A 17,239-nucleotide genomic window follows, 5' to 3' on the forward strand; every position below is an offset into this window, starting at 1 on the left:
ACAGTTACAAGATTAATTAGGGAAAATTTCATTTAAATCATATTTTCTCATACAAATAAAATTATATTCCATCCGTCCTACAAGAATGTGCACTTTTAGTTGAGTGGGGGTTTTAATATATAATTGGTAAAGTAAGAAATAAGTAGAAAAAAAAAGTAATTAAGGTATTGCTAGTGGGGAATGCGTCCCATCTAATGTTCATTAGAAAGACTAAAAAGAAAAGAGTGCATATTCTTGTGGGACGGAGGGAGTAATAACTTATGTACCTTTGTAATTATATTTTCATCATTCACATAATATCATCTAGGAAATAGAGCATCATAATGTAGAACAATCTCAAATTAATTTTATCGAAATTTTAATCATGAAAAGGTACAAAAGTTATGGTTTAATTTGCTAGTTTAAAAATCCTTCATTTAACATTGAGAGTATGATGGATACGAGTACTTCACGACCATTCTTGTGAATGAAACGTACGGAAGTTAGTTGATTATGCAAAAAGGCAGTTAATTTCGGTAAGTGGAAGCAGTCGGGTTTGATGGCAGTGATTATAGTGAGGAGAATGTGTTGGCTGTGTTGTGAATTGGCAGTATACAGACACCTCATGTTTGTCTTTTCTTAATTCTTATTGGTTGCAACATTGTTTCTTAGTATTAGTTGGCATCTGTGCACTGATGTTGAGCTTCAATTCCAGCTTTGTCATATGTTTCTATACAACATATTATTAACTCATTATTATCTTTGTCTATCTTCATTTCCTATAGGATTATTTGCTGGCTTATTTTACCTTTACCTAACTGTAAATTTATAGGCTTGTTCTATTCTGTGTCTTTGTTCACATGACATTCATGATTCCTCCTTATCTCCTTGTATCATCAAACTTACACCATCTAACAATACTTTGCCTCTTTCCAACTGTCCCAAATGTTACATATTCGTCGCTTTTTTGCATCAATTATCAGATCTACCTACCAATTTGAGGCTAAAACATATATATGAATGCTGTGATGCTCACCATTTCATTACATGCTTCATTAATCTCCACTTTATCTGTGTGGATTTCAGAATATGTTTCTTTATTTCATCTTTCGTATTTTATAATTTCCGTTTTCATCTAAGATGTGAAACACACTTTCTAGTCTTAAATCATGATGTCTCTCTGTTTCTGGTGCTGTACTAAGAAGAATCACTGCATGATTTTGATGATTATGCATAGTTTTATTTTTATTTTCTAAAAAGCTAAACAATGGGATAGACAGTATAAGTAATCTTGATTAATGATAGTATCATGTACTAAGTCTCCATGAACTATCATGTCTCAAATTATTTTCTAAATAATTGAGATATAAATAAAAAATGCAGCTAATAAAAACCAATGCTAAAATGTGCTCTACTTTCTGCAGGCTAATCAACGACACTCAACATTAAACTGTTTTCATCACCTATATCGATATCAATTTAATTTATTTTAAGATATTGGTATCCTAAGATATTTGGGAAATATACTGCCAAATTAGTTAAAGATAGTATTAATTGATTGTGGACTCACATAATTAGTAGGGTAATGTGTTATAAAAAAATATCCAAGCTTAGATATGGGCTAATTTTGGTTGACAGAACAAAATGATAAAATGAGACAATAGGCAATATACTGTACTAGTATTTTGTATTGGTCTAATTTTCAATTTACAAATATTTTGTCGATCGTCCCAACACCATTTGGATACATTAGATCACCCCCGACCACCCTAATTAATTTGTCCTCTAGTTCTTGACGTAAAGACTTCAAAACTATCTCCAATATCTCATTACCGAATTCATTGAAATAGTATCTATGCCACCATTAATGTAGTAAAAAAAAGAATTGTACTGTTTTATAATTAAAAGAAGTAAATTAGTTGAGGAAGTTGGGGCAGATATGGTTGGTTGTTGATAAACTAATCAATCAAGAAAATAATAAAATGTCAATATTTTTCACCTACAAAGTGTTAATGAATAACACAAAACCAAGATGAGACAAGAGAGAGACTGTGGAAAGCCGGTTAATTCGGCCAAACACACTCCCACCATTTCATTTATAAGCACCTTTGCTTGTAGACTTAGTCATGTTTAATTATCCTCAAATAACTACTTAGATCAGTATTAGTCTAAATCCAAGATTTGGTAGTGCCATTTCTTGGTTAATACTAGTACATATCATATCATGGTGAAGTTGGGTCAGCAGAAACCGGGTAACGCCTCAATTCCGGTGAACAATCCCGGGACTTAGGTAAAACGCACTAGGAAAGCCATCCCTCGAGACTCCCCATCCAAGCGCAGCTCGGTTTATCGTGGCGTTACAAGGTTTGTTCATATTCTAAATTGTCTTATCTGTCTTCCATACTAAACGGCCAAATATATTACTATGTGATTGGTTTAGGCACCAATGGAGTGGTCGATTTGAAGCACATTTGTGGGACAAGAACTGCTGGAATGAAGCACAGAACAAGAAAGGCAGACAAGGTTAGCCAGCTAGTGCTACCATTTTATCCATCAATATATATATATATATATATATATAGGGTGCTGTTAGGTTGAGATTATTTAGCTAAATTGAGAAATGAGATGCAATCTCAGCCACTAATCCACAAGATTAACGACATGTCAACAGCTATCACATTATGTCAACACGGGGGTATAAGTGTTATTTCGTGATTTAATGTGTCGGATTGTTGACATGACTTGGATGTCTAGTTGACATGACTTATAATTGTTGTTGACATGGTTTCTATGTGCAGTTGACATGGTTGTACGTGTAGTTGACATGGCTTGTAACACAGTTGACATGGCTTGTACGTGTAGTTGACACGATATGTACCGTAGTTGACATGACATGTATGTGCCGTTGACACGATATGCACCATAGTTGACATAGTGTCACCAGCTTATATATCAAATGTCAACAACTTATAGTAAAATGTCAACAACTTGTATATCAAATGTCAATAAGACATTAATTAATAAATTTCTAAAACAAATCTTCAAAAACACCATTAATAAAAACTGTAAAATTAGGGGCAAAAGACAAATAAGCACTAATTTATCGGTTAATTTGTAATAAATGAATTTTACTTGAACCGACAAACATTAGGGGATTGGCACAAATCTGGGATCCCAATTTCTCTATTTCATCTAAATCATTTTATCTTGAAGATAGCTAATCACCTGCTGAAATGGAGTCGGTGGGAGAAACTAAATCGATTGCAATCGATAGCATCATTCCGCTGGAAGACGTCGGCCTTGAGGACTGTTCCCTACCGCCGGATTCCATCAGGGAGGCATTTTGGAAGGCAGCCTCAGCCGTGAGATCGATCGTTTCGGACGAAGGCGGATGCGTGGAAGATCCATGGGAAGAGTCCTCCTACGAGGGCTGCATGGTGGAGAAAGGCGGCGGATGGACGGAGGCGGCGGGAGATAGAGTGGTGGTGGTGGGGGATGCGGAAGAGAAAGTGGATGACTATGTGATTTGGGATATAGGTCCATGATCTAATTGATTAGGTTGTTTGAAATCTGTAATTTGAAATCTTTTTTTGCCGAAACCGATTCGGCGACGGGGGAGACTTTGACGAGCGGAGTGGGGGTCCAGACGGTGGTATCGTGGCGGAGGGCGGTGGAGGAGACGGCGAGGCCGCGGAGGAGGAGATGGCGAGGCCGCGGCGGAGAAGACGGCGGAGAGGTGGTGAAGGGCGGTGGATTTAGCGTTCACAGCAAATTGGAAGATCCCTTGTGAAATCATAATTAGAATATAAAATTACCACTATGCCCTTTTATAATTAATTAATCTAAAAATATTTTTTGTGCGGTAAAATCTGGACCACTCATTTAATAGAAATGAGTGGCTGAGATTACATCTCATTTCTCAATTAACCTAAAAAATCTCAATTGATCATGGACCTATATATATATTTTGCTATTTTACTTGTCATTTTAATTATTTTCGACTTTTATTGGTGGGATGATGAATTCTTGATGGGAAATGCAGTGTAGCTGGGCAAGTAAGTAATAGTAGTAATATTGTTGTTAATAAAAAAATTATGTAGGAATTTATAATCCATGATCAAGATTTTGTGATGTTTAGGTGCTTATGATGATGAAGAAGCAGCTGCACATGCCTATGACTTGGCTGCTCTCAAGTATTGGGGTCAAGACACTATCCTCAATTTTCCAGTAAGTAAAACGACGTCGTTTTTTGGATGGTGTTTGCAGAAATGAGATGCTGATTTTTGTTTCACTATACAAATATATAGTTGTCTACTTATCAGAAAGAGATTTTGGGCATGGATGGGCAGTCTAGAGAAGAATATATTGGATCATTGAGAAGGTAAGTAAATTGGGGTTTAAGTGATGTTTTAGTGTAATTGCTGTGTTTTCTTCAGTGCTTAACACTATACTATTCTTATTGGTGGTTGCAGAAAAAGCCGTGGATTTTCGAGGGGAGTATCCAAATATAGAGGCGTGGCAAGGTTAGATAGATGATATATATATAGGGGTGTGATAAAAAACAAACTCTCTAAAATACAAACTATACAAACTTTAATCATACTCACTTAATACAATTAATCAACGGTTAATATAAGAGATTTTTCTAATGTGAAAATTTTGACATCGAAAAATCAAAATTTGGACACCCCCGTCGACAGAATTTGTACACTCCGTACATCCCCCGGTGACATAATTTGTACATTCCGTTGACATTGACCCCCGGTGACATAATTTGTACAGTCCGTTGACATAATTTGCACACTCCGGTGACAGAATTTGTACACTCCGTTGACAGAATTTGTATAGTTTGTATTTTAGAGAGTTTGTATTTGATCACACCTCTATATATATATATATATATATATATATATATGTTAGTGATCAAGATATAATTAATTTTAAGTGTATAACTAGAGAACAAATCTCAGCCACACATCTTAATGGAACAAATATTATTTAGTTTAATAATATAAAATAGGAGAAGGGTATTTTTAGAAATTACAGTTGAGATTTAAACCTGCGATCAATTACGCAGTTTTCTTCTTTCTCATTCCAAATCTGCGATCAAATCTCCTTCCAAATTTCCTTCCAAATTTCCTTCCAAATCTGATCACTTCATCCAAATCGCAATTCCATGATCTGTGATGAAATTAGGTGTGTTTGGTTGCAGAGGATAGGGTGAATTTAATAGTTGAATGTTTGGCAATTCCTGTACTCTTTATTCTTCAATTTTTTCTGTAAAATTTGGGTTTGACTGTGGAGCAAGTCCCCTTGCAGTTTATATTTGTATCTGAGGTGGGGAACTTAAATACAGGAAATATATTGTAATGATCCTTGATAATTAATAAATTTTCATAACACGATCGAGTAAATGAGGGATGTATTACAGTTGGGTTTTACTGTATATGCTAATGTTTGCATCATAAATCATACATTGCGCTATTTAGGGAGTTAATTAATTTAGATTCATAATTAATTATCGACTGAATATGTAGTACTTGTAGATGCTTTTGTGAAAGATGGGTATTATGCTATGCATGGACCATAGTTAAATTGGAAACATTGCTAGGTTCAGAATTGGATCGACGCCTTGACGTGCCCAATCAAACTCACTTATTACTTCTATTCATTTAATTCCAAATCCAATATTTTCAAATTAAAATCCGCCACTTAACCAATTTTGAAGTACTAGTTTTGTTAACAATATTACCTCACTCTTTGTGCAAATTATTACTGATTTTACTTCACTCTTATTGTGATTTTACTTCACTCTTGTTAACAAAACACATCACTCTTATTGTGATTTTACTTCACTCTTATTAACAAAACACATCACTCTTATTGTGATTTTACTTCACTCTTGTTAACAAAACACATCACTCTTATTGTGATTTTACTTCATTCTTGTTTACAAAACGCATCACTCTTATTGTGATTTTATTTCACTCTTGTTAACAAAACACATCACTCTTATTCTGATTTTACTTCACTCTTGTTAACAAAACACATTACTCATATTGTGATTTTACTTCACTCTTGTTTACAAAACACATCACTCTTATTCTCATTTTACTTCACTCTTGTTAACAAAACACATCACTCTTATTCTGATTTTACTTCACTCTTGTTTACAAAACACATCACTCTTATTCTCATTTTACTTCACTCTTGTTAACAAAACACATCACTCTTATTCTGATTTTACTTCACTCTTGTTAACAAAACACATTACTCTTATTGTGATTTTACTTCACTCTTGTTTACAAAACACATCACTCTTATTCTCATTTTACTTCACTCTTGTTAACAAAACACATCACTCTTATTCTGATTTTACTTTACTCTTGTTTACAAAACACATCACTCTTAGCATGATTTTACTTCACTCTTGTTTACAAAACACATCACTCTTAGCATGATTTTACTCCACTCTTGTTAACAAAACACATCACTCTTATTCTGATTTTACTTCACTTTTGTTAACAAAACACATCACTCTTATTCTGATTTTACTTCACTCTTGTTTACAAAACACATCACTCTTATTGTGATTTTACTTCATTCTTGTTTACAAAACACATCACTCTTATTGTGATTTTATTTCACTCTTGTTTACAAAACACATCACTCTTAGCATGATTTTACTCCACTCTTATTTACAAAACATATCACTATCAGCATGGTATCTGAGAGTATAAAAGTTTTGAAAAATTCAATTAACATTCTGCCATGTAATGCAATCTCAACTAGTAATCACCATTCCAAATTCCTGAAACTTGAATATATGAACTTGCAATAGTATAATAATATAGTCCAAAATTCAACACGGTTGGGCATCAACTCAAAGTCAACTTGCAGTACACAACCATTTTCTCTAAAATCAAATCGGCAGTTGAATTGTATCAATCCCCAACCAACAATAGCGGAATACGTCGTATTCTGTGTAATACGCAGCCTCAGCGAGTTCCTAATATACGAAGCAAGCCACATCCCCGAGCTCGGCGGCCGAATCGAGGTGATCCAAATGAAGCTCCGACAGCTGCAATCCATCCTCAAGATCGCCGATGCCAGGCATGAAATCGACAAAGGAATCCACAACTGGATCGCCGAGACCAGAAAAGTCGCCTACGACATCGAAGATCTCCTCCTCGTAGTCCTCTCCCCGCCTAATTTTGCAAAAGAAGGAAGAGGAGAAGATGAGAAGAATGCAGTTTCTTTTTCAAATGCCAATGACGTAGCCTAATTTTGGATGTGCAATGACCATTATATCCCCGCCTTGTTATTGTGGAGTAAATTTGTGATTGAGGGAACTAATTTCTCCTTAAATTAAAAAATGACATGTATTAATACTAGCCCTTGATTTTTTTGATCTTGTGGCTATGATTTGTTCTCTAGTTATTTGGTTAAGGGGCATTTGCTCTAGATCACTACTCTATATATATATATATATATATATATGAGTATGATCAAATATAAACCCTCTATAATACAAACTATACAAACTTTAATCCTACCCATTAATTTTAATTAATCAACGGTTAATATAGGGGCTGATTTTCGATGTCAACAGATAATACTAATTCTGTCAACAAGGGTGTATATGGAATTTGATTTTTTCATTAGTTACAACACTCCCTAATTTCACGCCATACTACTAACAAGATTATTATGTAACAGTTTATGCAAAAGTCAATTATGCGTCCCTAATCTATCTCCAATCTCCCAAACTACTATTATTATCATTTTTGGAAAGAGATTACATTTAGCCAAAAAATTGTATTAACCATTCAGCCATTAAATATCAAACTTCTTCTCTGACATAGTTCTTCAATAATTCTCTAAATTTCGATATCAAATATTCAACATATTCTCCTTGGAATAATACTATTTCCGTCATACGAAATTGATCTCCAGTGGTCTTCTCTGGCGTTCTTCTCCGGTGGAATTTTTATTCGACGTAAGCTCAACGGCCACGTTTGTGTTGAATGGAGATGTCTGACGAAACTCAAGGTATTTTTCATGCTAATATGCAAAAATATGGGTATCATAATGATGAAACCAATGACGATTATGTTGGATTTTTTTACGTTCGTTGATGAATAAGGTTGAGTAGTAGTTTACCTTTCGAATTTGGTGATGTCCCTGTGATGAATTTGGTGACGATTTTTTGGTCAAAAATTTTTTGATGCTCAAGTCATTGATGCAGTTTCAATTTGGTGAATATCCACATTTTGCTCAATTTTGAAACGAATATTCAAATTTTTTTCTGAATACAAATCGATGCAATTTCAATCTTGTTTCAAGTTTTTTAAGCTACAAATGTCAACACGCCTACAACAAATGTCAACAAAATGATGTTGTTTCAATTTTTTTCTGAAACGAATGTCAACAAGTGGTATGGTTTCTAGGTATATCAACATCCAGGACCTTCGTCTGCATAGAATATATATCAACATCCAGGACCTTCGTCTGCATAGAATGTATATCAACATCCTCCTCAAGTGGTATGGTTTCTAGGTATTTGATGCCAGTCATTCGGTCACTTCGATGAAATGTAATCCTCCATTTGGGAAATCAAAAATAAGCTCAACATCTTTCGCGCCAATCCCTACCTCATCACCATTAGGCAGCTTGAGACTGCACCGTAGGTGGTCAAAATGCTCCAGTAGCCAATAGGCTAACGTTGTTGGAATATACGCCATATCGTACTCGAGAAGACCACCAAAGCCGAGCTGCCTGACTGCAGTTTTCTGCTTTTCATTGAGAGACTTCAGGATCCGCAAGAAAAAAACGCATTGTTCTCTTGATCCTTAGCTGTGTTATGTTGGCTTTTATAGGCATGGACTGCACAGATTTTGACTGTTTTCCAGTTGTTCTAGTCCGCTTCCCACTCCCCTCACCCTCATCTACAGCTTTACCCTTTGTTTGACGTTTTCCTGATCAAATACCAAAACATCAATAAATAATGTCAATGAGAAATGTCAGTCACTATACACAGCAAACCGAGCAACGTCGATACGAGCAATTACAAAAGCAAAATTGTACAACACACTAACATGTTGTTTCCACTTCCCAGATAAATTATCACCACGGAATTGTTCTACGCAAATTTCAACACCCTTTTTCAAAAGCGCCAGTATTCCATTTTAGTTACTAAGCAAATTTCATCACCCACCGGCTAAATGTTGGCCTCCCACGTCATATACACACCAAACCAAGCAATGTCAGTACGAGCAATAACAAACGCAAAATAAAACAACTCACTGACATGTTATTAGCACTTCCCAGATAAATTATCAGCATGCAAATTGCAACCGATCAAAGGCTTAGAACAATGCCAACAGCAAATTTCTACACCCATCATCAAAGTCACAGCCAAGATGTCACTTTAATTCTCATATACATTTCAGAATGTCAGAAACACACAACATTAACATCAGATACATTCCAGAATGTCAGCACCCAAATTTCCCAAATGAAATGCACAGTGTCAACAATGATGATGGCCGAAAATTTCAACAAACCAACATCAACAAAATTTCACCATACTACTCCACTATTTTAGTTTGTACAATGTCAACAGCTAAATTAGTACACTTTAAGTAGCATAAAGAAACACCCAAAAATCACCAACTCGGCGACACCAAAGAAATAGCCAGAAATTTCACCAAAATTTCAACAACTAGGGTTTTGTTGCTCGAAAGCTCACCAAAAAAACCCAACAACAATGGAAATCTCAACAAATAGGGTTTTTCGCCGGAAATCTAACCTTCAGATGACTGCGCCGAAGTTTTCCCCCTTTGTCGCACAGAACTCATGAAGCCGCCGACGAGGATTCGCTGACGCCGTCGCCGCAGAGGATCACCGTCGATTAACTATGGAGAAATTGCTAAAGACGAAAACGTGGAATGAGGGGGGAAGAAGAGAGATGAAACGAGGGGATATGAAACGTGAATAGTGGGGAGACGCAGTTATCGGGATTACATAATCTCTCATCATAATTAATAGTTTCAATTGATTAATTTTGTCTCAAAAATACCCTTTGTTGACAGATTCATAGGAAATATTGACATCTCAAATCTAACATATATTAACCGGTGATTAATTACAATTAGTTGGTAGGATTAAAGATTGTATAGTTTGTATTATAGAGGGTTTGTAGATTATCATGACCCTATATATATATATATATATATATATATATATATATATATATATATATAGGGAAATGATCAAAATAAAAATGCATTTAAATCCAGAAATGCAGCTCAAATCTTGGCCCTAAGATTAGATGATCTAATGGTCAATAAATCAAAAACACGGAAGGTCATAATTAAGCAATTTTAGGTCATATTATAATATTTGGGTTTAATGTCATGCTAAGATCATTTTAGGTCATGCTTTGTTAGCATGACCTAAAAATTAACTTACTATGACCTAAAAGTGCCCTACGTATGATATTGTTCTCCGTTTCTGTATTTAAATCTAGGTTTGCATAGATCAAAACTATATATATATATATATTCCTAATCCTTTTAACCCACCATCTATATGAGAATTAATAACCATTCTGGTTCATTAGATCATAAAATGGATGGTCTCATTTTAATATCAGTTCGTTGATTTATGAATATCAGTTGTGGCAAAAATATAATTTGAAATATATAAATCCGATATTAATATTAAAGAGAACTGACATGTTTTGAGATGCAAATTTATAGGATTTGTATTGTAAACTATATGTTTTTGTTAGTGTAAATATACAATAAAATTGTTGTTAAAGAGAAGTGATATGTTTTGATATGCAAACTAATTTAATTAATAACTTTGATAACTTATTCAACTCGGTATATTAAAAATGTCAACACAATATAACATTAGTAGGTCAACACAATTTAGATTGACATACGTTTTTGTGTTGACATTTAAATAAATTTGAATCTGATATATATTTACGATGCCAATTCAAATTGTGTTGATATACTCCATTATGTTAATATTTTTAATATATCAAATTAATTAGTTATCAAATTAAGCTAGTTATCATTTGTTTACGGCCCTCTAAAGCATAATATATATTTGGATTTTGATTCTATATATCTCAATTTGTTGTAGACATCATCACAACGGAAGATGGGAAGTTCGAATTGGGATGGTTTTTGGGAACAAATACCTTTATCTTGGAACTTACGGTAAACATTCAAATCCTAATATCATTTTAAGTGAGACAATTTCAATATAGTTTACACTTTACAATGCACGTCACATATACAAATTTCAATATTGTACATTCACAACCTTCATTTAATTTGGTAAACTTACCCCCCAAACACTATTTGACATTACACTCAAATTAGTTGGTGAAGCTCACCAACCTTAACCTTCCCACACCAAAAATTGCATCACCCCATTTTTTCCAATCTTTGATCATTCTAACCAAATCAAATCAAATGATGCAGCTAGCTACACAAGAAGAGGCTGCCATCGCATACGACATGGCAGCCATCGAGTACTGCGGCCTCAACGCTGTCACAAATTTTGATCTTAGCCGTTACATAAAATGGCTAAGGCCTAACAACAATAACAACAACACAAGCTCAGACCAAAGCTTAAACCTTGAGTACTCAGGAGGAGCCCTAACCTCCCCACACCTCCTCCATCCGGCCTCAGACGCCACCTCATCCCAGCCACATCCTCCCACCACCGCCACCTCAGCCCTCGGTCTCCTGCTTCAGTCTTCCAAATTCAAGGAGATGATGGAAATGACACTGGCTGCAGAGTACCCTTCCACTCCTACACACAGTGGTCCTGATCCGCCACAATGCAGCATTCCTGACGACATAAAAACGTATTTTGAATCGAACGAATTTAGCAACTATAACGAGCAAGGAGATGATATATTCGGGGAGCTCTTCATGCAGCCTATGGTGCAGTTTGATTCAATGCTTAATGCTGAAGATTTGGTTTTATAATTCATATTCTTTTCATTTCATTTCAAATAGTCGCAGGTTTCTCAGAGTCAAGAGTGACAGATTCTAATAGATATGCTCAAAGCTAATACTATTTAATTCTTTGAATCATCATTTTTTTTGTACATACTAATGTAATAAATCTGAGAAATTGGCTACGCAAGGACAAGTAATTTTTTGTAATTTTAAACTAAATTTTAACTATTTAATTACTAACGCATTTCGTTTTATACTCTATATCTTGAGCTATCTTAAATTTCCTTAGTATTGTTCGGTAAAAATGTACACGTGAATCTAGAAACACAATTCTGTCAACGTCAACCCCAACAGAATTTGCAGTTCTTTGGTTGCTAGAGAAAAATGAGGATACCTTAACAATTTGCCCGGAAATGATCTAACTAGTCGTAAAAATGGAGCTGATGTGCTCAATCAAAGCAATATACACACACCATAGCATATATGCGCCACCAAAAACTGGTATGAACTCAATTTGTAACTACCACTATCTTCTTGGATGACCTTTGTCTTTTAGGACCCCACGATACGTGCAATTCCAGCTTGGTTTTTGTAGCTTGGGAAAACACGATCTTCCTTTTGGTTCCGAGGTAGCCACCGCAGTTTGGAGCTCTGCAATGACACTCAACCTCCGGCCCAAATTGTACAAATCTGCACAAGTAGAAGAAATAGTTCTTAGCCTCTTTAGCTATTGTTTATCAATGCATAATTTCTTTTGGAAGCAATAGTTGTTAGATGAGCAAGATGGCAAAAGTTGACACCAAATCAAATCAAGTTCATGGGAAAAAGTGATATCTAATTACCAATTTCAGGGAGTTTCAATATAATTGCTTCTATTCACAAAATCTTGAATACTTGACTAAGAAACTGAATTAGTGACATTGAATGTTTATCCCTGTTATCTTCTTTAGTTCATTTGGGGTCCTTTCTGCTCACACATTGTGCTTTTTAGCTAACTCATCACCATGTAGTCATACCAAAGCCGTCTACTACGTGGGTTAGCAGTCAAACCAGGATAGTGTGATAACCATTAATGTAAGCAGCCGTTGCACAGATACCAGTGGTGGACATGGAGTGACAAACTCCAGCCTTGCCATTACTGAGTGATCAAGCAAAGCTTCTTACTGTTTATGTTTGAAATGAAGAAAATAGAGGCATGAAGTCCAGATAGTTATGAGTCATGACTCTGAAAGCTTCTCCCAATAATACTGAAACTCCTAATTCGGTATTTATGTATTTAATTAAGAAGATAAAAGGGAAGGGTGATGCTAAATACCGGTAGTCGTAGGTCAGTGGTTCTCCAACTTCAATTAATCTGGAAGCAAAAATACCAACGCGTGTCTCCCCTTCAACCTGCCTATTTATTAGGAATAACAGAGCAGTCTATAAATGATTTAATCAGAGAGCGTTTTTACTAAAACAGTCAGCAGTCTATAAAGGTCATACTAGGGAAAAAGATAAATGAATTTGTCCAGCATCGCTGTAAGTTCGCAAAGTGTGAAATGTGATATCCAGAATATGTCACCAGAGTAAGAATTTGTAATATATGAAAAGAAAATTGCTGCTGCCTGACTGCTGCAAGTAGGTAGTACTACTATCCAAATGCTAAAAGACTTATATTGGTCTCAGGTTATTCCTAGACTATCAGAATTGATTTGTTTAGGAAAATCCGTTTAGCTTTGCCTAAAAACAATTTGACAAGGCATGAATAACTATGATGAGAAATCATAAAATATACTCACCATTTCTCCAGTTTACAGTTAGGGGCACAACTGTGATTTAGAAACCGAGATTCATTCCCCTTGAATGTCGCATCAATCACAAAGTCCTTATTGATTTCACACATATAGAAGTTCTTAGCATCCTGGTCTTTCATGTCCCACAGCCTTTTTTCACACGAGGCATCATTAATTACTGCAAATGAAAACATATCATGAGTAAAGTCCCATATCAGTAACTAATAAAACCTTTATACATATATCGAAGCTAAGAGTACTGAGTTTGATACGGATCATCTCTGCAGATTAGCTGTAGGATATCTTATTATTTAGGTTGGATGACAATAAGCACATGGTACATATAAAACACACTCCGCCAAATACCATAATGGGACTGCTACCTTTGTTCCATTTAGGCATTTACTAGGGAAAACAATACTGAAACAATCCCGCATTGTGAGGCTGAAGATCAGGAATAACTTATTTATTAGTAGATATTTTGCCCTTCCCAGGAAAAATGCTAGTACTATATGCCAGCTGCTGTCTAGAATATTTTTTGTATTGACAGTATAATTAATGCATCTAGGCAAGAATGCAGAACTCCAGTTCGACACAAATGTATGAACTTTTTATGCAGATGGATGGAATAGGCATGAAGATCAATATGTATTATGTAAGTAGATGATTAGACAAGAAAAAGAGCATTTGGAGCGTTAATATTTCGGCTGTCCATGAATTTACCTTCTCCAACATATTCTACTATGAAATCTCCTTTACTGATTGATTCAGCAGCCACTACACCCCAACCACAGAGCTCCGTCTGATAGGCACCATAAGTAATTCTTGAGGATAAATAAATTACAAGTCTAAAATAAAATCCAAAAGTTACCTTCACAATCTGGATTTTCTTTCCTTTCTGAAATGGCCGGTTTGTACAGTTTCTGGGGCAACGACAAGCTTTTGAGCAGCTGATGCACTGAACCCTGTTCCACAATTTTTATAAAATAATCTTAGCTGAATAATAACAATATAGCTTTAATGCAGAACTAGTACCTGCATACACAACCATCAGAGCATTGGTTGCAGTTTGTGCATCCAATATCAGTATCAATACTATTGCGTTTTCTCTTTACAAGGTATACATCTAAACATAGTTAAAGACACCAAAACTAATTTGTCCACAAACATAACTGAAATATACTGAATCAGCCAAACTGTTAGTAGGTAGTTTTCATCCAGAGTTATAAATGGAGTAGCAATATATAATTGAAGACAGAAGCTTCCGAAAATCAACACATTAAATGAGAGTTGAAAGTATTCCCATTGATGCCTAAAAGACACCATGTGCAAAGGATACTTCGTTTGATGTGAACATATGAACGTGGCTCCAACTTAGTTTCCGCCTGATGTTTCCAATTTATGTCAATTTTGAACTCCTGCTCAGTATATGGAAGAGGCAATAGAGAAAATATATCCTGAAAAGTAACAAAAGAAATAGTACTTACTATAGGTACTATAATCAAGGAGGGTAAAAGTCATTCAATTATTCCAAGCTAAATCCTTATGTGATCCAGTACATTCATTACAAAGATTTCTTAAAACATGTCACTCAGAAGACCTTTTTTATGTAGATCTACTAGGAAAATGCATAAATAATAAAAATCTGACCTTCGTGATATTTGCAGGAACCTCATGCTGCATACGAAAAAAGATGTCAATAAACTGAAGTATGAGTATGACATAAAAACTTACATACTAGATATCGAGAATAATGGGAATTACTCAAATATGTTGGTATAACCAATGAAAATCCTATACCTATACAGAACAACAAATTAGGGAAAATGTTGGAGAGCAAAGGAAGAGATGGACCTTCTCTAGACGCCAATCATTAGGATGCTTCCAACATATAACTTCTCCTGGCTGGTTAGGAATGCGGACCACATGCTCTGGAAACGCAGCACATTTATCATGACATGCTATCGGGCATCTTATGCAACGCCACAAATGATTTTTTTGCTTACAAAGAAAACAAGCCTGATCATATACGAGATGGAAGAAATGTAAGTCCTCATTAACAGACTGCTCAGCAAACACCTACTCAAAAGAATGAATCCGCAACTAGTAGAATTTAGAAATTTGTCTTAATGGGAATACATGTAATAGGTCCATTTGATACTCACCAGTTCCTAAAAAAAGAACACAAAATAAATCCACACACAAAATCAATTTTCTACTCATACAGTTGATTTCTTTTCTCGCAGTCATGGTGTGAAATGATGATGAGAATGCTACCAACATAAAAATTATGAAGATTTTCTATCATTGAAAGCACAAAGTCTAAGTAGTGATGGCAATGGAACTTACATGTTGAGGGCACTTAAACTGATTTTGCTTTGAGGATGAAAAACCCAGACTCTCTTTAGCACATATTAGGTGAAAAACACCCTTGCAACCACGAACAGTGCACAATATCTTCTCCTCAGGGTAGACTCCACTTCGGCAAACACCACACTGAATCTGAAACCATGATAGGCATTTTACATTACAGAGAGCTTTATTCTTTTTTCTTCTTTTTCTAGATATGTTAGTGAGAGTATTTCTAAGTACTTGCTATTCAGATTTGTGAAGTTGTACTGGATTTCCAGCTGTAGTGAGATGAACACACAAACACTAGAGATGTACAGTACGTTATTACAAAATTCGAAGAATTTCTTATTATCTATCATATGATAACAAAAGATTCACCTGGAAGGTTGTCTTGTAATGAACTAATCATTAATGCTACCAAGATTTCTAACCATATTAGCTCTATGGAACCAAAACAAGTCATTAAGAAACACAGCTGCAAACAAAAATTCAAATTAAAATACTACTATAATTGTTGTAACCATCGTAACACAATAAAAGATCTTGGAACTAATCCTATAATTTTTAAAATATAACCTAACAAAATACAGCTTGGAAGAAGTTGAAGCAGTATTAGTAGTAATTTACAAAGCATCAAACAAGCGAACCCTAAGAACTAATGATGCTACACCAACAATCCACTGAATAACTAATGTTACTACTACAACACGGGATGTTTAAATAAAGAAATGAATTCGATTCCATCAGGACTGAATAAACAAGGAAACAATAGCAATGATATTTACCAATTTGGGAGCACCAAGGAGGAAGAGCCACTGGAAGTTGGGAATTTTGGTGTGGATGTCCCCTCCTCCATCTTCATCAAAGGAAGCGAGATTGAGCCCCTTCGAAATTGCTCCTTGTTTCAATTCTCCTTTATCGTTGGACTGCTCGGATTGGGGCTCCCGAGCGAGAGCTGGGTCTTGGAAGCTGGTGTGGTAGTCATAGAGAATGGGCTTGAGGTCTGGTAAAGCTGAAGGCGGTGAATTGATGAGATTGCTGAGACATGGCATTTTAGCTGGTGGTGGAAGATGAGAGTATACAGCGTTGGAATCGTATTTGTGAATTTGGGGGAAGATGAAGATTCATTTGAGAGAGAAGGCGGGT

At 35.4% G+C, this 17,239-nt stretch overlaps 1 protein-coding gene, 1 long non-coding RNA gene and 1 pseudogene across 2 annotated transcripts; 1 reads left to right on the forward strand and 2 right to left on the reverse strand.

Annotated features, from left to right (window-relative positions):
• Positions 1-2,040: 2,040 nt before the first annotated feature.
• LOC121795733 lies at positions 2,041-11,993 on the forward strand (annotated as a pseudogene).
• Positions 8,273-9,978, reverse strand: LOC121795735. Its single transcript, XR_006049623.1, has 2 exons — positions 9,791-9,978; positions 8,273-8,957 (listed from the first exon to the last, which is right to left on the reverse strand). It is a non-coding gene; the product is annotated as an uncharacterized LOC121795735 (long non-coding RNA).
• Positions 11,994-12,215: 222 nt separating the features above from the next.
• LOC121793699 (histone-lysine N-methyltransferase ASHR3-like) lies at positions 12,216-17,239 on the reverse strand. The gene is made up of 11 exons (XM_042191742.1): positions 16,879-17,239; positions 16,091-16,243; positions 15,596-15,760; positions 15,392-15,418; positions 15,081-15,198; positions 14,777-14,867; positions 14,613-14,706; positions 14,465-14,543; positions 13,748-13,919; positions 13,282-13,362; positions 12,216-12,656 (listed from the first exon to the last, which is right to left on the reverse strand). The coding sequence occupies exons 1-11, from the start codon at positions 17,143-17,145 to the stop codon at positions 12,476-12,478; spliced, it is 1,428 nt and encodes a 475-aa protein (XP_042047676.1). The 5' UTR covers positions 17,146-17,239; the 3' UTR covers positions 12,216-12,475.

Source organism: Salvia splendens, chromosome 3 (genome assembly GCF_004379255.2).
Source record: "Salvia splendens isolate huo1 chromosome 3, SspV2, whole genome shotgun sequence".
In the NCBI taxonomy this organism is placed as follows: domain Eukaryota; kingdom Viridiplantae; phylum Streptophyta; class Magnoliopsida; order Lamiales; family Lamiaceae; genus Salvia; species Salvia splendens.